Source organism: Bubalus bubalis, chromosome 11 (genome assembly GCF_019923935.1).
Source record: "Bubalus bubalis isolate 160015118507 breed Murrah chromosome 11, NDDB_SH_1, whole genome shotgun sequence".
NCBI lineage: Eukaryota > Metazoa > Chordata > Mammalia > Artiodactyla > Bovidae > Bubalus > Bubalus bubalis.
Window position 1 is genome coordinate 81,163,990 of NC_059167.1, and position 22,687 is coordinate 81,186,676.

At 43.3% G+C, this 22,687-nt stretch overlaps 1 protein-coding gene and 1 long non-coding RNA gene across 9 annotated transcripts in view; one reads left to right on the forward strand and one right to left on the reverse strand.

The window, feature by feature from the left end:
• LOC102407589 overlaps positions 1–7,265 on the forward strand; it is a 19,042-nt gene extending 11,777 nt beyond the window's left edge. For both annotated transcript variants that reach the window (XR_328248.4, XR_328247.4), the window contains exon 3: positions 6,746–7,265. This is a non-coding gene — a long non-coding RNA (uncharacterized LOC102407589). The remainder of the gene's footprint in view (positions 1–6,745) is intronic.
• Positions 1–11,147, reverse strand: part of C11H14orf93 (chromosome 11 C14orf93 homolog) — a 19,342-nt gene extending 8,195 nt beyond the window's left edge. The window contains exons 1-2 of one of the 7 annotated variants that reach the window (XM_044925300.2): positions 11,048–11,147; positions 42–859 (exon numbers count right to left, since the gene is read on the reverse strand). In XM_044925300.2, coding sequence (XP_044781235.2) covers positions 42–644 — 603 coding nt within the window. In that variant the 5' untranslated portion in view covers positions 645–859; positions 11,048–11,147. The other 6 variants (XM_044925303.2, XM_044925298.2, XM_044925299.2 and 3 more) reach the window with 6 other exon arrangements.
• Positions 11,148–22,687: the final 11,540 nt, after the last annotated feature.

The window sequence follows — 22,687 nt, forward strand, 5'->3', positions numbered from 1 at the left end:
CAAGGGAGCAGCTCGGCTCCTGTCCTGTGCTGTGTACTCACGGGGTTGAGCATCGGGGGCCCCTCGCCAGCAGTCAGGGCACATCCCGGGAGCCGCACATCTCTCTGAGCTGCCGGGAAGCCCAAGGGTCCGGGCCCCCCAGCCGAGGCCGCTCCCAGCTGCCGCAGCTCCTCGATCACCACCTGCACACCACTGCCCACACTGTCACACTCCTCCTCCACAGCCGGAGGCACGGCCCTGCCGGCCTCCCCTGGGCTCTCCTTGAGGGGCCCGGGCTCCTCCAGCGGGGATCCGTGTGCCCGACTCTCCCTGTCTTCATCCGCGGCGGGCACCTTCCCTTGCCTCAGCTCACCCACTTCCTCCTGGAGTCGTTTTAACAATTCGTTGTTGGCCCTGGCGAGACTCAGCGCCGCCTCAGCCAGACCCACGGCCTTATCCACCCGCTGGTAGATAATATGCAGGAGCTGCTCGGAGCTCTGGACGGCCAGGCCGTGTCCCGTCACCGTGATCGGGGTGCTGGGAGGAGGATTCCCGCCCTGACAGCCTGAGCTGGCCCCACTTGTCTCGTTCTTACACGCACAGCAGCAGCATCTGGCCTCGCTGCCACTGGGAGGGGAGAAGAGAATGGTGGCGCTGAAGGACATGGTTGTCGAGGCGGGAAGGGCGGTGCTCACGCTCCTGGACTGCTCCAAAAGTGTCCCCAGCCGACCGGACCGCAGGAAGCTCTGGCCTCTCTGGATTCACTTTCCTTCCTCATGGAGGGTGGTCAGAGGAGCCTGGGCACCCGGTGTTAGGTTCTCTGAAGGAGCAGTGGGCTAGCCGTGAAGGCGCACACAGTCCATGGTTGCCTCTTCTCGTCCTGCAGAGTGGAGAGGACCTTCTCTGTGCAGATCCTGGGCTGCCCTAGTCCCACACACTGGGGGGTCACCCTCACCCCTTCCACATAGGGTGGGCCCACGAAGGCCTTCCCAAGGAACTTGGTTTCAGAGGGTGGAAGGCATGAAACCCCCCACCACTCCAAAACTAAGGAACAGAGAGGGGACTCTAAACGACCCACGGGCATCTGGAAAGATTAGAAGATTAAGGAAGAAAATGTAGATCTGTCTTCTCCGCCTCTCTATCTTGGCTGTAATAACAGTATTGCATTTTATTGCTTTGACATCATTCCTTAAGGAGTTCAGAACACTTCACGTAGGTTAATCTCATTCACACAACAGCTCTAGGAAACACATATTAACCCAGGGCCAGAGAAGAGATATGCAGAGAACTTATATATCTTTTTCAAGGTCAGGGGAAGACAGCAGAAACCAGTTATTGCTACTTTCAATCTAGTGTGCGTGTGATTTTTTTCTTAAACTGATACCACTTTTTGTTGACATAAAGAATGATGATTCTACGGTCTCTATAATTTGCATACAGATGCATTCAGAGTAAGACTCCTAAATGAGGAGGAGGCCAATCAATGCAGCCCCCAAGACGCTGCCAACCTCACACTATTATATCATTAATGCTTTGGGGATGGGCAGGGAAATGAAAGGAAAACCTGGATGGGAGAACTGAGCTTCCCTAACCAGGGCTGCAGAGACCCCTACTCTCACACTTTGTACACCTGGGCCTCCAGCCTCTGCAATAGAAGCTAACTGTTCTGAATGCTCCAGCTGGAAGCCCAGAAAAATCACCTCCAGGGCCCCTCATCTCCACTTCTCATGCTGCTTAAGGGAGCAGCAGAGCTGAACGGGAGTTTCTAAGTAGCTCCATGCTGCCACTCTGCCCACACAACCAGTCCCCAAAAAGAGAGATCAGAATATCAATGATAAACCAAACTGCCTCTCCTCTGAATCACTGTAGTTAAACGACTAAACTACTCCAGGAAAAAAAGAAGAAAAAAAGTGTGGGAGGGTTTGTACCACTGAGAACACTCCAAGGAACTTCATATTGTCATTTTCTAAATGACACTTGATTATAGAAAAAAAGAATCTTTCTGCCCGAAGCTCCCTAAGTGACAAAATCTTATGTTTACAATTTCCTCAAGAGATACATTTCTATCTTACCCTGTAAATTATATCATAACACCACAATTAAAAGGAGAGGAGGAGGTTAGGAGAATTTCCCACATACAGAAATTTGGGGTGTTTTTTTTTTGTTTTTTTTTGAATCAGCAATCTCATTTCAGAAACAGGCAATATCAATGCCTCTGAGGTACTAAAATGTAAATCTGACAATGCATTTTAATTACATTTGGTTATTAAAGAATAGTCTTTAATTTGCTCTTTCTACCCTTTATATCGAAGAAATGCTTTTCTATGCTAGATATTCACTTCTTGAAATAACGTTAACTCAAATCCATTTACTGCTTCTCTGTCATTAGAGTCACTGGAAAGCAGAGCTAAACCTAAAAAACTAAAGGTTAAAGCCAAATTAAAACTAAAGGTTAAAGGAAAGCACTAAGCAATTCCCAAGTCAATTATGAATGAATCATTAATATATCCTTTTCCTTCTTAAATAAGGGCCTACACGCTCCTGTGGGGTTTTAACTTTTTTAAAACCAACATCATGCAAAGAGTTTAACCTGAAACGTGGATGCTGTAAGAAAAAGAAAGTTATGTAAATGATAATATATAAATGATCGCTCACTTGGGTTTAGGATTTGTACAGTAAGAAATTAAGACCTGCCACTTATGTAATATTTTACATCAACTATAATTCAGTTAAAAAATTTTTTTGGCAGCACCACTCGGCTTGTGGGATTTTAGTTCCCCAACCAGGGATTGAACCCAGGCCCTGGGCCGTGACAGCACACAGAGTCATAATCACTGGACCACCAGGGAATATACCCCCAAATTTAATAAATCAGTAATGTATAAAATAAGCTATAAGGATATGTGTGTATGTGCATACTCGGTCATGTCCAACTCTTTGAAACTCCATGGACTATGCCAGGCTCCACTGTCCATGGAATTTTCCAGGCAAAAATACTGGACTAGGCTGCCATTTCCTACTCCAGGGGATCTTCCTGACCCAGGGATCAAATCCGAGTCTCCTACATTGGTAGGCAGCTTCTTTACCGCTGCGGGACCTGAGAAGCCTAAGAATATACTTTACAGAAGAACACAGCTACAAGAATATACTTTACAGGGAACGTAGCTAAAGTTTTTATAACAACTATAAATGAAGTACAACTTTTAAAAACTGTGTACCACTGTATTATATACTTGTAACCTATAATATTGTACATCAGATAAACCTCACTTTAAAAAAATTTTTTTTAAAAAGAAGGTGCATCAGGTTGGGACTCTGGGTAGCTATCCTTCCTGGGATCAATCAAACACAACTGCTACACTCTTGCCCCAGATACTCTTTCTTTCAGGAGGCCTTCTCCCCTGCTGGCCTTGTACCTGCCTCAAGCCCTTCTGTCCCTTTAAATGGTCTTTCTTAGGTCATCTTCCCAAAACAGCACTGAGATCGGAGTAATAAATAAGTAAATAAAATAAAAAATAGGGTTCTCATCATGTGGTACCACTTAAGGGCTATTTGAACTTGGGCCTCAGTGTTTTCTGGGGCTATCTACCTCCTCTCTGCCCACTTGGAGTGTTTTTGTGAAGATTATTTATAATAAAGGCACCAACAGAGTGCTGGCACATAGTCAGTCCTCCACACATAACAGCTGGATTCCTGAAACATTTTGTGTTCCTATCTTGAACATCCATGCTGATGTCCTCATTTTGGGGAAAAAAACAGGCAATGGCTTGAAATAGAATTTGGGGAGCTTCCCCTCTAAAATCAATACCAGATTTGTAAGAAATTATTTCAAGTCTACAAAGATGCCTTTTATCAGTACAAAACCTTTTATGATGCAAATTAGAAAGGTAATTGAGAAAACAGTATTGGTAACTACTTGCTATCATGACCTGGCTTTAGACTAACAATACTGTTCAACTTTACTCATTTTTAATTTTGTTTATTTATTTATTTGACTGTGCTACATATAAGATCTTAGTTCCGCAACCAGGGATGGAACCTGTGCCCCCTGCAGTGGAGGCTCGGAGTCCTAACCACTGGACCACCAGGGAATTCCCAACTCTGCTTGTTTTTAATGTGCTAAATATATATTCATATTTGTGTTGACATAAAATATCATGATACTAACCTACTCTACAATTCTGTCCCTCAGTTTCTTTCTGCTTTTCAACTTTGGGTATTACCTAACTTCATCCATTTTAGAATGCTACATTCAGGGCAACAAATACGTGTTTTCTTGAATCACTCTGTCTATAAAAACCTGGTACAGTGCAGTGTGGCACCGCGGGCATTCAAATGACTCTTTGGGGGTATCTATGGACATCATTTCTGATTTAGTTTTCCTGGGTCCTGCTAGAGTCTCCCACATAACCTCTAAGACCCTGAATAAAAAGATAAGGAAACGGGTTGGCAGGTATTACAGGAACATTTCACAATTACATTTACTAACCAGATACCAATTTAAAATGCTAATATCATTAGCTACATATATCTTCATTAGGGAAGATGAGCAAGTTATATATATAAAAACAAGTGTTTCTAAAAATTCTGTCTATATAAGGCCATGCTAAAGGATGAGTCACCAAAATGGATTGCCACCTCCAAGTACTCAAGAGAAAGGAAGATAAAGTCCCTATACACAAGGAGCTTACAGTGCATGTGAGAACTAAAGTCTAAAGAACAAAGCAAAATATACACAAGTGGCTAAAAATATAGTACAGAATAGAAATATCTTGAGTTAGTTCAAAATTATAGAAAGATCAACAGAATGAAATCACGTGAGAAAGGGGTCTTATCAAAGAAAAGTCTCCAACTGACACTTGGGCAAGGTATAGAATGAACTGGTACCATGGTAAGAACAGAAGGTGAGAGGAAAAAAATCAAACATTACAGCATTAACAGGGTACACGTGAGAGGTCAGAGCAAAAGGGCTTATATACAAAGTACAGAGAGCTGACAGTGGGCTTTGAAAACCAAGTTAAGGAAACTAGGTCAGGGATCAGCAAACCTTTCTCTGGAAAGGACTAAAGAAACTTAGGTTTTGCCGGCCATGTGGTTTTTGACACAACCATTTGACTTTCCCATTGTAGCACAAAGGGGCCATTGATGATACATAAATATAAGTATGGCTGTGTTCCAATAAAACTTTATTTATTAATACAGAAACGTCACAAAATATTAATTTTAATATTCATATTAAAAATATAAAAGCCATTCTTAGCCCATGGGGCCAACAAAAACAGGTGTAATGCCAGACTTAAGACTACGTGCTATAGTTTACTGACCTCTGTCTTAGACACTTAAAGTGGAACAGTTAGAGATTAGAAGGCTGTTTAATCCTGGAGAGAAGTGATAAGAATGAACTTTTGTGAATATGAAGGTTCAACACCCTGGAGAAAGGACTGATCTTATTTCTTAATAAATATGCGGGATAGAGAGATTGGTTAAGACAACTTTAAGACTGTAAACCTAAGGGTCAGAAGATGGTAACACTGACAGAAATGAGGAAGCTGAGAGGCAGCACCAGCATGTTTGAAAAGATGTGTATTAATATAACACGTTAAAATATCAAACTGATGGCAGCATCTTTAAATGGAATGTTCCAAAACCAACTGACTAGGACTGAAAAACAAAAACAGAGGAAGGTCAGAGCTGGAATGCAGACTTGGAAACTTTAGCAGGAGGTTAATTTGAACCTCAGAGAGTGAATGAGCTCTCCAAGGAGTATGTATAAGGTCCTCGGCAGGGGCCAAGGACAGCACTTGGAGCCAATCCTTGGAAGAGTCTTCATTAAAAAAGAATGTTCAGTAAGATGGAATAAAAAGTGTTAGGAACACCAAAGTAGAAAGAATAACAAGAAAGTGGGTCTAGTCAACTGTGACAAGTGCAGCAGAATGGTTAAAACAAAATGAAAATTAAGGAAATGCATGTTATTTGTCTGTGATGGTCACTAGCACTGACTAGTAAGTTTTTTTTTTTTTGGTAGTGGAAGTAATACTATGCATTAGATGAAAGAAATTGATGCAGAGAATATGGAAGCAAGACATGAAGTCAAGTTTTCTAGAGTATAGATATGAAAGGAAGGAAGCAGGAAGTCAGAAGGGGCACTACAGCCTCAGTATATTTAAAAAGCAGAAAAAAAATAAGGTGAGTGAAAAACGAAAGGATGAACGTATTACAAAAGGATTTAGGTTTTCTTCTAGCAAGGATCCTCCCAATGTGAGAAGGAAGGCAGGTGAGCTCTTCTCTGAGTCAGCAGAGAAGAAAAAAGATGAATGCAGGGGCAAAGATTCACTGATGTGGAGCAATGAAGACAAAGATGTAAGCTATTGAGACATTCTTTTTTTATGGACCTTCCTCAGTATGAACAATTCAAACTGATAAGAGAACTTTATTATAGATAGCGCTGCATTATTTGCTGTTACAACCTATTAAATCCTTCTTTTCTAACATTGCAGACTTAACATAATCATTCTTGCTTTTTTCCATAACTAGTTTAAAGTTTCAGAGCCCCTTTAACTTGGCCAACGTTATTAACATACCTAAACTTTATTCTGGCATCTTTATTTATTCTGGTATCTTTATTATACTTCTCAAAATGTGTAACTGTTTAATACCTGTGAAGCAATCCATGGAATGTTTGGCAAAGCAATGGTTAATAAATTATCCAAGCAGTGTCTATACCATTATTATTAAACATTAATACTGTCAACTTTTGCAATTGCAGACTGCTGATTTATTTTAAAACCAAGTTTGCATTTTTGTTCAAGAGGAATGAACAAAGACTGACCATCACTGAAGAATATATATGCCTTTTGCAAAATGCTATCAACTTTTAGAACTGGAATGTTAAGAAAATGATCTTCAATCCTATGATGACTTGCCAACACAAAATGACAATGTCAAACTTAAGCGTGCATAAAATCTGTGTTTGGGGTTCATCAGTATCAGTCTAATTTTAATAATGTGAAAGGAGCCTAGAAAATGTACTTTTCAATACTTTTGTTATTTTTTTCATAAATATTTAGATAAAGAGTGAAAACTCATCTTTGGACAGACAGTTCAGGGTAAGGCTGTCCATAATCTTAACTATCCATTTCCTCCCAAGTCACATGCATTTTTGTTAGAACTAAATATATCATACTCTTGGCAGCTCCCTTGCTTGTTTCAACCCATTCTGAGCTTGAATTTTCTGCATGACTGAGTTCACCTCCAAACTAGGAAAAATAAAAGTTTTCTATCTAATAGATGTGTAGTCTATGGTATCACTCAGAAGATAAATGTTTTTATAATGGGCCCTTGACTCATTCAGGGTCATGCCAGCAATGGACTTCCTTAAATGCGATTACTGAAAGCATAGCAATTCATACCATAATCTTCATTTTTAGAAATAAAAAGGAAAATGGCCACTTAAACCTCCTGCTGTGCCAGTCAGCCCTGCTCCTCCACCTGAAGGTGCAAAATGTCTCATCTGCTAAAAAATGTCTCACTTCTCAAAAAAATCTACTTCTCTCAGAGATGAGCTCTTTATCACACAAGAGCAGGTAAGGAAATACCATTAATAGTCTTTTTCTACATTTTGAAACACTGACCCAAATAGAGATCAACAAAGAAAATCTAAGACCTTGTTTTTTAGGGGTAAAAAAGAGATGTGGACCCAGAGGGCAGAGTGAGATCCTAAGAAAAGGATTTCACATAATCCGAAAATTTCAAGTACATCTGTACAGTAGTACCAGAGTTTTCAACCCAGTGTTAAACCGCGTCTTTTCTTTATATTTGCTAAAATGCAACTTGGTGAGATTAAAATGACCGGTGTAAGCTTTTCATAACCATATACCTGACATAAACGGCTCTTCCTGCATTTCCGGAGAAACTGAAAAATGAAAAACTTAGCTCCCAAAGTTGGCGTCGTATGCCCAGCGAGCCCTTGGTAAATGTTAGCTGATTAAATATTAGTCAAAGATGACAAGGTGGGCACCAGGGAAAACAGAACCATTTCCGAAGAGAGTGTTTCAACTACAGGTAGGGCGAGCGCAGCAGCGCAAAGGGGGAACAGAGCTGAGCTCTTCCCTTGGGGCCGCAGGGGACAGGGCGACCAGTCACTGAGCCCCCGGGTAGACGGTGTGCCCTGGGGGTCTCGAGGAAGGGGTGTTCCTCACAGCGCCGCAGACAGCCGACTGACCCGAGGAGATCTAGCTGGATCACCGCGGGTAACTGCCACGGGGCCAAGAAAGCGCTGAGGATGGCGGGGGAATTCCCGAGGAGGTCCAGCTTTGGCTGCCCTACTGGTGTCCCACCGCGTGTGCCCCTCGCGCCGCTCCAGCCGACTCGGCTCTGCCGAGTCGCGCGGCTCACTGCCAGGGAAGGCAGTGTCTGCTCGTGTACCCTGCCAGCGCGCGCACGCGGGGAGGCCCCGCCTCACCAGTCTCCAGGCTCCTGGTGATTGGCGGTTGGGCGATGGGGCGGAGCAAGGCCGGGGACCTTACTGGCCGCAATCCACAATCACTCAACAAGTCAGGGAGGGGAGGGGCCTCTTTAGGGAGGGACACGACTGTGAGGCTTTTTCAAGGCCGCCAGACGCCATCTTTAGCTTGATTTTTTTGTTTGTTTGTTTACTCCCTTTTGTTACCTGCTGCTCATAGAGCTGCGTGTACACGATTATAGGTACATTGGCTACAGATCGGCCTCATACATTTGGTGGTGGAAGGCTTTTCGTTCCTGCCGGCCTCAGCTACAGATTTTTCAGATAACACTATCAAGGTAGCAGTTGCCCTTGGTTCAAGTAAGTTTTCATCTCTATGGGCCCCGCAGATTCCAGAGCAAAATCAACCGACTTTAGCTTTGCTTTGCCTTGGTAGGAGGGCCAAGCCAACGATATATTCGTGGGAGGAATTCTCTTACCAAGAAATTCAAAGCAAGAATACTGGCTAAGAGCCTAAATTCTTAGTAAAAATCAATTAACCTAGGAAGACAGGGGCTTGGGCTGTGTACCTTTCTAGGAAGAGCTGTCTTCTCCGAGAAGATAAAAAGTATACGTGATGACGTACAATGAAGGGGGAAAAGAATAAGAAAGAGCAAAATTCCATTAATAATCCCAGCACTACTGCCATGACAAAGGCTACTTTAAGACTCTGACTAGATTTCAGATATGCAGGTCTAAACTTGTGGAATGCTCCACATTTGAGACTGATCTAACTTGTATTGTTAGGGAATAGAAATGCACTCAGTACAGCTAAGAAACCCAGAGAGCTCACAGTCTGCATTCATTACAGTGAATGTCAAGACTTGTACAAATAGTTTTATCGCAGTTGTTAGGTGTCCTAAATACAACTTGAAACTGAGTGGGACGCAAGCTGGGGGATGGAACTGTATTATCATCGTACAGTGGTTTTGTTCTCCTGAAATTTGAACTCTACAGTAGATCTTTTTTTTTATCTCGTGGTCACTATTTAATATGTGACATTCTAGTTTCTCCCTCATCACCGCCATGTATTTCCTATCCTTTCGCTCCAATCTGCCAATACAGATTTGAATACGCTTTCCGTATGACTCCTAATAGGAGACAGTGGTTCTATAACAGAATTAAGTGAGAAAAGGGCTCCTATAACCGGAGGTACTGCTCTGAGCCTGTTGCCCTCTAATTCATACACTTCTGTCCATGACTCTTATCTTAGGGAGAACGTTTTTCATTCCAAAAACGCAACACGGTAACCAAATACATTTCTTATCCCTCCTATGTATTATTTGCCTTTGCCTCCTCTTGGCCCCCTCCCCCAACACCACCATCAAGAACGGTTTTAGAGAATTGGACTTGACTGGATTATTTTCCTTATATTTTGCCAGCTGTGGAGTTATTCAAACAAATCCCAACCTATAAACGACCATTTTTGTCAAAAAGCCAAGAGAGAACTTCCCTTCTGAACACACCAACCAAACCACACATAAAGGCCAAAATATACACAGCTGTACATTTAGGAACGTGAGACAATAAAAAGCAAAACCACTTAGGCAAAACAGTCACTAAAGAAGGCTTTAAACCAGAGTCAATAAATTGCTTACCCTCATTTGCCACGTGGACTGTATATTCCCTAGCAATTATTTAATTATTCAGTAAGCTGATACTTTAGGAGAAGAGCAGAAAATACAGTAAATGCACGTAGAATCAAAGTACCTAAGTAATTCTATGCATAGGATTTCTTCTAGGCTGTAGTTTGCACATGAAATCCTGTCTGGATCACATTTGGGAACACAACAAGGAAAAAAAAAAAATCCACATCCTAGGGGCTGCTTTGCACACATAAAACCAAAGGCAGTAGCTTTTAAAAACAAAATCTGATACGGCACATATACACACTGTACATATACACAAAGTACAAAACCCCAAGATAAATCTTTACGAACTTCTTTGCTTCAAAACACACACACACACACAGTCTTTATGAAAAATGTGGGTAAGACACACTGTAAAAAGGGCTTTGACCCCTCCCCCAGGGAAATGAGTGTCACAATTATAAAATACAAACATTTTTAACCTATTGGCCTTGGACAATTGCCACATTCAAGCCACTTGGTTTTGGTTCTGGAAGAGGGTGTGTAAAACGCACGCAAACAGCTCTGTGAGGGAGCCTCAAATCTGTTTACTTCGACGTTGCCTGTGGCAGAAATTTACATTATCCCTTCGGCAGGCTTCAAAAAGAAACCTCTACTTCCCAAGAGGCTAAATTTTTAAAAACCCCTCGACTATAAAAATTTACCAGTTCTTAAAATGTGATAGCAAAAATAAAAAAAATCTCTATAAATTTGGCTGGAAACAGTTGTACACGGCCATCCTGCTTCTCAACTTCTTGGTATATTTAAAACCTTGACCAGGAAAAAGAAAGAGGAAGAGAGACAGAAAAAGAAATGGGGGAAAGCGCACATTCCCCTTAGCAACAGTTTCCTCACCCCAGCACTGCCACAGATCTCTATTTTTTTAAAAACTTGAATACACACACAAGATTAAGGAGGAAAAAAAATGGAAAAAGGATACCCGAAGGTCGTATGGCTCTTTGTATTCGTGTGTGTGCAAAAAGGAGGACTCGCGGAGCCCGAGCCAGCAAGCCCCGCCCCTCCCCGGACGCCAGCCCGGATTGGCCATTGGCGGCCGCGGGGCGCCCCGCCCGCGAGCACACGCGCAGCGCCCGAGGCGCGGGCCCCAGGGGGCCCCTAAGGGCCGCTCGACCCCCGACCCCAGGCACCTTCCCCTCCGACCCGGGCGACCTGCTTGGCACCTTCCTCACCTCTCTCCCCTTCCTTTCACTTTTCAGCCTCCTCTCACACTTTCCCATGTTTTTTCACCAGTGAACCCTGGCCCTTGTCACCAGCATAAATAACAGTCCAGTAAGCGAGCACCTTCTCTGACAGTTTGCTAAATTCGGTTAACTAGTAAGTAAAATTCTAGAATAGGATTAAGCATCAGGCAGCCAGTGTGTGGGGCGAGTTCATGATTTCCAGGTGGAACTCTCTGGGTCACGTCTGTTGTTAACCCTTCCACCTTTAAATGAACCTTCACACACGTATGTGCCCTCCTTCAGGGGAAAGACAAAGTAGCCTTACACTTCTGGTGTGGTTTTGCTCAATCTTCTCCCCCAATTTTTTCTCTATTTGGTTAACACTGCATTCTCAAGAACCTAAAATGGTCTCCCTTTACCTCCTGCATGAAGACCTGGTTGGTTATACCTGCATTACAAACCACTCATAATCTGCAGGTCCTAAGCCCCTGTTTGTACTTATTTCCTACTGCTCTTGCTTCTTCACTTCTGTAATATTCCTTTGCTCACGTGGTCTTATCTGCCTGGAGTAATAATGCCTGTCTCTTCTTCTCAGACTGTTAGCCAGTCCAAGCTCTCTCTGCTCGTGGCACGATAGGCTAATGAATCTGAGAGAGGAAGTGTTGAGGCAAGGAACATACTTTAATTGGGGAGCCGGCACACCGAGAAGATGGCACGCTCAGTTCAGTTGCTCAGTCGTGTCCTACTCTTTGCGACCCCATAGACTGCAGCATGCCAGGCTTTCCTGTCCATCACCAACTCCCAGAGCTTGCTCAAACTCATGTCCATCGAGTCGGTGACACCATCCAACCATCTCATCCTCTGTCGACCCCTTCTCCCCCTGCCTTCAGTCTTTCCCAGGGTCAGGGTTTTTTCCAGTGAGTCAGTTCTTTGCATCAGGTGGCCAAAGTATTGGAGCTTCAGCTTCATCATCAGTCTTTCCAATGAATATTCAGAACTGATGGTAGGCTAGCGCCTCAAGATAACCATCTTATTGGGGGCTGGATGCCAGGTTGTTTTATACATCAGAGAGAAGCAATGAGGCACTAAAGTCAAAAGACAGAATAGAAAGGGAGATGCAGTGGGGAAGTAAAGTGAAGGCGTCTTCAGTCTTGCAAAACATCTCCAAGGGAATGTCCAGCCTTCAGAAGGGGTGAGTTAATCTCTTCTATTCACAGGTGGGCAGGGACAAACTATCTCTCCCTGAGCTGAACAAAGGCTTTAGTTTACAGTCAGGCAGAGGGGCAGGATTCTCCAGACAAACCATTGAGTATTATAATAATAAAAGCAAGTCAAGGAAATAGTTTCCAACATAGAGTCAGAACTGGCTTCCCCCCTGCAACAAGACTAGTCTTTATTTATCCATTCTTCAGTTGTTTGAATCAACATAGACCACTTCCTTCTCTCTTCTATCAGCATGATCTTCATGTTTACTTAGGTTAGCAGCACTTAACCCTACCTTGATTGTTTCCCATATTTTAGTAATTTCACACTAGGAAACTGAGGATCATCTCTTAAACTTTTTTCCATTCAGGAGATTAAAAAAAAAATTTTTTTTTTAACTGCAGCAGCTGGTATAATTATAGACATTTAGTAAGCACCGAAAAAAAATCATTTATAATTGAGTGAATTTTTTTCCTAGCTAAACACAGATCTTGAAACTCAGGTCCCACAACAAGAATTTGCCTTCTTTAGGAACAGTTCAATGAGCACTTACTGTGCAGGGATTGTTATGAACACTTTACATGTGTTTACTTATTTAATCTCCACAGTTATGGGGAGGTACTCATTATCCTCATTTTATATCAGTGGATGAGACTAAGGCACTGAGAGGTATAATAATTTGACTAAGGCTATACAGCTAGTAGGAGATAGACCTGGAACATGAATTCAGAAAATCTAGCTCCATAGCCCAAGTTCTTAACGGTTATGCCTCACTGGCTCAACAGTACAGGTTTGAAAAATATTGTTATCTGATTTTATCCTCACAACATTCCACAAGACAAATGGCCTGAACGCTTCTAAAATATCAGTGTAATGAAGTCACATACAAAGGTGAAGGGACTGTTCTAAATTAAAGGACAATAAAGAGACATATCCAGGAGATAGCGAAGGACAGGGAAGCCTGCCTGGTGTGCTGCAGTCCATGGGGTTGCAAAGAGTCACACAGGACTTAGTGACTGAACAACAACAAAATGCAAAATGTGATCCTTGATTGAATCTGGGTCAGGAAAAAGAAAACTATAATGGACACTATCGGGATAATTGGGGAAAACTGAATATGGGAGATGAAATATATGAAATTAGATAACATGACTGTATCAGCAGTGAACAGGCAGGTTATTGGCATATCCCCATGTTACAGGAAACAGAGGCTCAGAGAGAGGTTATTACAAGGTCTCATAGCTTAGATGACTGTCCTGGACCCCCAAGTCAGCTGTCTTGTTCAGCCTCCCAGTGCTGAAATGCCTCCTCCATTCACTGTTGGTTCTCAAAGTCCAGGATGTTCTTGATACGATTTGCTTCTCAGCAGAAAGGCCTATTGCCTCCAACTGGTTTTTTTTCCCACCCTAGCAGCACTCTGGCTTATACAGCAACCCAGGCAACAATTGTGCCTATTATATGAAAATGAGGTTGCATTTGCTTATATTCTTAAGGGTTATAGACTTTCTGTGTTTCCTTTCCCATGTTTTCCATTAATTATTTCCTGCCAGCCAGTAAATCACTGGGAAAACATTTGATAGGAAGATACTAGAACATCTCATATCCTCAAGTTGTACAGGTGATCATTTTCAAAAATATTAGGATAAAGAGAAAACAGAATTGTTAACAACAATTATTATAGTCAACATTGAGGGTTTACTAGGTGCTAGACACTCTACTTCATTTAATCCAGTCTATGAGATAAGTACTAATATACTGCCCCTTTTACTAATGAGAAAACTAAGACTTAGAGAGGGAAGATGTTATATACCTCAGGGTTACTCAGCTCATTAAACAGTGGAGTCAGAACTTGATTCCAGGTCTTCTGACTCTGGGGCCTTGGAGTCATTCATTAGTCTCTGACTAAATTTCAATCCACTCTACCTTGCTATGTTATCCTCTTTTGCTCTCGTTCTGAAGCCACGAAAGAGAAATCTGTCTTCCCTCTGATTATCAATAGAATGTTCATAACCCCCATACAACATCCCTTGGGAATATATCTTTAATTATGAGTGTATTTCTACAAAGATCAGAGTTAAGATGGAAAAGCCATTTTCTCTTTTTTGCCCACACCATACAGCATGCGGGATCTTCATTCCCTGACCAGGGATTGAACCTTGCCTCCTGCAGTAGAAGCAGAGTCTTAACCACTGGACCGCCAAGGAAGTCCAATCATTTCTTTTTAACTTTCTTTCTTTCTTTTTTTACCCCCTATGGTCACAGGGGAATCTTTGGTAGAAAGTTCGAGTAAACCATTTTTGTGCTCTTATGTAATGAGAATAGGGAGAAAATGCACCGTTTTCATCTAATTACAATTTAAAATTCTAAAGCATTTGAGATTTCAAATGTTAAACTTCACAGATGACTTGTCGATTGAGGAAAAGCTACTTATTTAACTTTGAATCAAGCAGATCGCTTTAGTATTTTAAGCTGTTTCTGTTTAGTGAGATCCCAAAGGGGCCCCTCCATACAGTGAAATCTAGCTTCTCCTGGCACGAGGCCAGGAAGCTGTTTCTGACAGTCAGTCATTAGCACACCAAGAGCATTTTAGAACAGAAGTAGAAGGAAATCCCAGAGTCAGCTGGGACTGTGTCCTCAGAGACCCTGGAGAAGGAAGAGTCTGAGAGTGTTGGAGAAATGAGAGGTTACAGAAAGGTGGAAGATAATGCAAAGGAAAAGAGAAGGAAGACAGGCAGAAGGACATAGTACTCAAGGAAGAGTGAAGAAAGGAGTTATGTTGTAGCAGGAGTGAGAGTCAATTAGGTTTTCAAGGGAAAAAGTTATAGATTTGGTGAATTGTTAAATGCAAAATAAACAGTATAAACAGCTGAGATGTCTTCCTTTCAGTCAGTTCAGCTGCTCTGTCATGTCCTACTCTTTGCAACCCCATGGACTGCAGCACACCAGGCTTTCCTGTCCTTCACCATCTCCCGGAGCTTGCTCAGACTCATGTCCATTGAGTTGGTGATGCTATCCAACCATCTTATTCCCTGTTGTCCCCTTCTCCTGCCTTCAATCTTTCCCCGCATCAGGGTCTTTTCTAATGAGTCAGTTCTTCACATACAATATGTAAAAACAAAAAAAGAAAAAATACAAAAAAATTAAAATTCAATAACATAACAAATTAAAGATTGATAAATGCAAAGTAAAAGGAGGAAGAGGAAAAAAAGATCAATGTCAGCTAATATAGATAGAAGGACAGAATGTGAAAAACCAACATTTGCAACCGCCAATGCAAAAAGTGATTCAGGAAGGATCATCAGTGGGTGCTAAAACCAGTGGGTTCAAGACTGTGGGAGAATAGGATATTCCCATGATGTCAAATAATCATTCTACTTACTATTCATTTACTCATAGTTAACTACAAAGGGCAAGTGTACCTTTATAAAGAAGAACCCTAGCAGGCGCACTTCAGCATCATCAGTAATAGAACAAGCTAACATCATGTCCCTTCAGCAGCAGTGCAGTGGGAAGTATACAGTGTCACCTAGGCAATATTCTTGCTAACCATGTTTCACCTGAATCTAATCATGAGGAAAGAATCAGACAAATCCAGATTGCACAAGACATATGATGGTCTGTGCTCTTCAAAGTATAAATGTCATAAGAGACACACACAAATATGATGACCTATTCCAAATTAAAGGCAACTGAAAAGACATGACAATTAAATGTGATGTGTGAGCCTTGATTAAATTCTGGATCAGGAGAAAAAAAAAGGTATAATGGACATTACTGGGACAGTTGGTGAATTTGAATACAGACAGGATATTAGATAATATGATCATTTAAATTTCTTAGTGTGATAACAGTATTGTAGTTTTGTAAGGGAATATCTTAACTCTTAGGAGACATATTTAGGGGTAAAATATCATAATCTCTGTAACATGATCTCTGTACTTTCAAATGATTCAGTAAATAAGTAAATGGAAAATAATAAGTAAATGGATAAATACACATAAAGCAAACATGGCAGAATAACATTAGTGAACATATGTGAAGGATAAGTGGGTATTCATTGTACTATTCTTTCAACTTTTCTGAAGTTTTCAAGCATTTCAAAATTTTTAAAAATAGATAATTTTTTTTTTTTTTTGCTTTAGCAAGGAGATCAAACCAGTCAATCTTAAAGGAAATCAACCCTGAATATTCATTGGAAGGACTGATGCTGAAGCTGGAGCTTCAATACTTTGACCACCTAATGCGAAGAGCTGACTCACTGGAAAAGACCCTGATGCTGGGAAAGATTGGGGGCATAAGGAGAAGGGGATGACAGAGGATCAGATGGTTGGATGACATCACCGACTCAATGGACATGAGTTTAAGCAAGCTCCGGGAGTTGGTGATGTACAGGGAAGCCTGGCGTGCAGCAGTCCATGGGGTCACAAAGAGCTGGAAACGACTTAGTGACTGAACAACAACATTTAGATTCAACCCTTTCTCAAAACAAGGTTACAGTCTCAAGGACTCTGGGATTCTGTGATTTATTTTAGGACTCCATTATAACGCTTCAGAAGATTCCAAAGCACAAGTTAATAAACACCACCTAGGATGTCAAAGCATTCTGTTTAAGCAGTGGAAGAAAAACAAGTGGCACAATGCTAGATTTTGAAGGAAACCCAAACCCAAAGAAAGGTGACTTGTCTCCATTTTTGGGCATGGGGCTTGGTGATACAACTTCCTCTATTTTACCAGGACTCTTCCTTATAAAGAGCAAGTCACTCAGGTGCCTGATACCCAGGAACCAGGCTTGGATACTGGCTAAGCCTCTGTCCATGGATTGAAGAGAAAAGCAGAATAAAACAAAATACACTAAGGGAGATAATGTACAGAGCTATACCCGCAGCTCAATTCTTTACGGGCTGATCGTATTCTGTGCGCAACTAATCCTGCAGTTTAAAGAGAAAGGTATCAGGACTACAGGAGCCAGGCAAGGTGGGGATGGACCGGAATGCTTCTTAAAACTGCTTTCTATGGTATCCAAGAGATGGTTGGATGGTGTCACTGACTCAATGGACATGAGTTTGAGCAAGCTCCAGGAGATGGTGAAGGACAGGGAAGCCTGGCGTGCTGCAGTCCATGGGGTCGCAAAGAGTCGGACACAACTGAGCAACTGAACTGAACTAATGGCACCAGTTGTGGTCATTTACAAGCAGGGGGTGGCATAACATCTTTTAAAGATTCATAAAGCAAGTAATTTTAAGTTGTATTCATTTAAAAATTAATAACATTTCATAGTATGTTTCAGAGGAGCAATAATAATATAGGGAGTCATAGTGCTAAGACTATGGAGAAGGCAACGGAACCCTACTCCCATACTCTTGCCTGGAAAATCCCATGGATGGAGGAGCCTGGTGGGCTGCAGTCCATGGGGTCGCGAAGAGTCGGACATGACTGAGCGACTTCACTTTCACTTTTCACTTTCATGCATTGGAGAAGGAACTGGCTACCCACTCCACTGTTCTTGCCTGGAGAATCCCAGGGACAGGGGAGCCTGGTGGGCCGCCGTCCATGGGGTCACACAGAGTCGGACACGACTGAAGCGACTTAGCAGTAATAGCAGTGCTAAGAAGGGGTAAGAATCACTGACATTAAGGTATCATAGTGAAATTCTTCATTTATGCATTTATTCATTAAAAATACATTATATTATCTCTACTAAGTAGCCTGCACCACGCCAGCCATAGGGGAATAAACAAAATGTATAGTAGAGTAAATGCTTAACTGAAAAGGAAGACAGATACCATAAAACAATATGAGACCTTACATAGATGCTCTTGGATGTAGCCAAGGTAGCTGAGGATCGCAGTTGGGTTCTACTGACTGAAGGCTGATCCACCTTTCTATGACTTTTCCCTCTTTGGGAGGGAAGTGGGACTGTGTTTAACCTGTTGTTCTGGTTTTAAATGCTCCACTGCTTTCTTTTCTGAAGAGGAAGCTAGGAGGGCAGCCTCAAGACTCAAGGGAAACAAGGTGATTATGAGCTCTCCCACAGAACCCTGGTGCTCAGTGGATTCCCTCTAATCAGACAACACACATCACCATTCCAAAAGAGCTGCTATGAATAAAGGGTCAATGTGTTCTGTGGAACTCTATGCATGGGAAGGCTAAGCATGTCTGATGTCCCTGGGAGAGCAGTGGCTGAGGCGAGGCTGGGAAAGCAACTGCAGTAGGTATAAAAATACCCCTTTGATTTTGGTCCCTTGTGGGCTACACAAATTCCCATGTGGACCTGCTTATTTCCTTCTTACTGGAAGTGCCTGCTATTCCTGTCTTCCTGGGAGCTTGTGTTTCTTTCTTCCTCCTCGCCATTTGAATAGCCTTTGTCCTGACCTGTGGGCATGGATGTTGTGAGGTGAGTGGCCAGGGAGTAGGAAGGTGAGGGAAGAGAGGACCTCTTTGTGAGCCTAAAAATAAAATGTTAAAAAGGTACTGGGGGAAAAAAAGGCACTGAATCTGTGACCCTGCCTCATTTATGCTGCTGCTTCTCATGAGAGAGGTTTCTCCTTTCCCATCTACCTGGCTGGCTTGAGGAGGTGGTTCTGAGAGCGCGCCAACCTTCTTGCCAACCTTGCACGAGCAGTGTAGACACAGATTCTTGCAGAATGTAAGCGGCTGTGACAGTACAGGGGCAGCGCACAGAGGCACGCGTTCATCATGTATGGCTGAGAAATTATCTGTCTCCAGGGGCACATGTTTCACTGTGCATTAGCTTCTCGCCGCTTGCTTCTTCCCCGTTTCTCTGCCCACTCTCTTTATCACTGTCCTTCGGAGGCTCCCTTCCCACTCCCTGACCCCCCCCATTCAAAGTTCGGCGCTGCCCATCAATGTCTCCATCCATCTTCTCTGCCACGTCCCTGTCCCCCTCTCCTCTTTGCTCAATCTCCTTCTTGCTGTCCAGGAGTCGCTTTTCTGTTTCTGTCTCTCATTTGTCTAGTTTTTTTCTAGCTCCCTCTCTCACATTCCATCTGTGCTTCCCTCTGTAATACCAGCTTTTTGGGTACCCTGAAGCTAGCGATAACCTTTTCTTGTTATATTAAAGTCCATCAGCAGCATTTGGTTTATTGATGGATTCGTTTTTATTTAAATTCTGAGAAGAAGGGAATTTTTATACAGTGGGAGCAGAGAGAAAACATGAAATCAAGCAAAGGAAGAACAGAAAGAAGGGGCAGCCTGAGAGGATGGGGAGGAGGGGGAGGAGCGGAGGCATCAGAAGAGGTTGAACCGACATTGCCTTATTTCCTTTTAAATAAACTAATTTGGATCTTCATGGTTGATGACAGCTAAGTCTGGATTATAAAGGGTTAAGCACCAAGTCAGGCTTGGCGCCTAACTCAGAGGCAGAGCTTCAGGGAGAAATGAGTTGGGTTAAATAAACCCAAGAAGCTGACGTGGGTAGAATTTCTTCTGCCTGACCCATTAACAACTGCGAATGGGACATTTTAGAAATGGTTTTTATTGAAATGCTTCAGTGGGGCATAGCCCCGAGAAGCCAGAACTTGGCTCTGAGGCTAGGCCTGGGGTGTGCTGCAGAGATGTGGACAGTTGGCTACTGGGGGGTGGGGGGGGGCCTGGGTCAGGCAGGAGGTGCCAGCAGCTGCTGATCAGGGCAGTTCTGATGAAGGTTTGCTCTCTCATCTTGCCCACTATAATTAAAGCTTTCCCAATATGATCTGACTTCCTAAAGGGAAAGTAGAATTTAAAAAACAAACAAAAAAAATCTCCAAAACAGCAAAGATGCTTAGTTGCAATATACGTATGTTTTAAATCATTAAGCTCTTAATCCTGTCTTGAGGTCACTGCTACTGGTCAGTTTCCAAGCATCTAATCTGTTAGAACCCTGGCGGGAGGGGCTCTTAACAAAACAATTAAAACCAACAAGAATGAAATACTTGACTGTACTCACCAAATTAGATACATGCATGTAAACTGCCACTGACCCCACCATGCTCCTTCTAGGGGGAATTGCCCCCCCAGATTCCCTCCCTTTTCTCACCTGACCCTTCCATCCCACCTCGTGCTCCTCTCCCGACAGACCATGTAGAACTCGTGGACCAGAATAAATCAGTTGTTTTATTTCCCCTCAAAGGATGTAACTTTCCACTCCCCAAATGACTTTGACAGTTTTCTCATTTGCTAGCTGAGGAGGATATCAAGAGACACTGACCTTCTGGTTTTGCCTAAAGAGGGAACACTCAGTAACTATTATGCTTCAGTCCCTGATTTGCTTTAACTACGCCCTCCCTCCCTCCCTGCCATGTCCTCGCTTACCTTCTCACCGTCCCTCTTGAACATTCTACTCACCCCACAGGGCACTGCTGCTCCCTGCAGCCCTCCCTTGCCTGGTATGGTGATGCTATAAGCCACATCTGTCTTCAACCCCACAGCATTCCCTGCCAGCAAGAGAAAGCGTGGGGCCTCTAAGAGTGTTTTGCTCCCTATTTAATCAGATTAGTCCCATCACCTGCCCTGAGGAGTCAGATTTTGGTGTTACTGAGCTATCTGTGGAAGGAGGAGAAATTGTCAGACATCACTTAAAAAGCCCTGGCCCTTGGACGCCTGGGAACTGCCGAGAGAAATTAATCTTCCCCCTATTTAAGGCAATTTCTTTTCCATCATCCTTTGTCAAGAGGACTGCACTGGGAAATGAATCTGATGGGAGTCCCTGAACTGGTACACTCCACTCAACAGCATCTCTCCGATGCTGTGCAGCATCCATCATCCCCATGCAAGCCGAGACTCAGACCACTGCAAAGCCAGCTCCCTACCAGTCATAGCAGCAAGAAACTGCCATCATAGAATGGGTGTCACTGGGTCTAGAGACTTGCAGCTTTGCTCTACCTCTGCTCTGCTCTTTCCAGAAAACCTACCACAAATTGATCTCTTCCATGAAGCCAGTCTTTTCTATCCAAAATCCAGGAAGGCAGAAACAAGGATATGCTAGAATACAGGACTCTAGGATATGTTTCTTGCCTCAACAGAAGGACTCTGGCAGTGCAGAATATGTGTTAAATTGAACAGAGACCACTGGTCAGGTGTGGAATAGCAACAGGACAAGGGCAGCCCCACCTCAAGACTCTCTTCTCTCCAGACTCAATTTTCTTTCATGGGCTAAGAGCCCAGGGAGTCATTGCTCTCTGGGGTCAGGGTGGATTTCCAATCTTCAACTCTTTTCACCTTCCAGGTTACTTCCCAGGGCAGTTATTTTCAAATTATGCTCCTTAGGTTACCAAGGGGCTTCCCTTGTGGCTCAGCTGGTGAAGAATCTGCCTGAAATGCGGGAGACCAGGTTCGATCCCTGAGCTGGGAAGATCCCCTGGAGAAGGGAAAGGCTATCCACTCCAGTATTCTGGCCTGGAGAATTCCATGGACAATCCATGGAGTCGCAGAGTCAGACGTGACTGAGCCACTTTCACTTTTACTAGGGTACCAAGAAGTTCCAGGGAGTATGTGTGCGTGGGGGGAGCAGGGTGTGAGAAGTGGCTGGAGGGGAAAGCTCAACGGCCGAGGCACTGGACCCTTCAACTCCACTTCAATCTGACTTGATTTTGTTCAGGGGCTGGGATTTTCTCCTAAGAGTTCATTTTAAAAAGAGTTCTAATTTTGTAAAAGGTCTGCAAAGCACTGTCCTAAGTGAGAGGAAGACAGCTGTGTCTAGGCCTCTCCGGACTGCGGCGCAGAGGGAGCTGTAGTGTGGCTCCTGCATGCTCTGGCTGTAGAGCAGGTCCTGCTCCACACTGGCAGCTCCTGGCTCCAGGGGCTCTGGAGGTACTTTTCAGCAAAATGAATCTCCTCAGGCAAGACAGCCATTTGTTTTCCAAACTCCCTTCTCTGGTCTCACTAATTCCCAATTTCCCTGCATTTGACAAATGCAATTAACAAGCCTCGATCAGTTCCTGGCCGACAGCCCTCATCAATCAATATGGAGACTTCAGAGACCGCGCGACGCTGAGCGGGAGGGAAAGTGCAGGAAGGGAAGGTGGCTGCAGTGCAGGGGAGAACAGGCTTTATAGCTCGCTTATCTCTGAGTGACCCCTCCCAGCCCCCTGGCCTCAAAAGAGGACACTCCACTGTCACCCTCACCAACCACTTTCTTGCTTCTTGCCAACTCATGTAAAGCAGCGTTTACACCCTCCTCATTCTCTAACAGTTTCTCC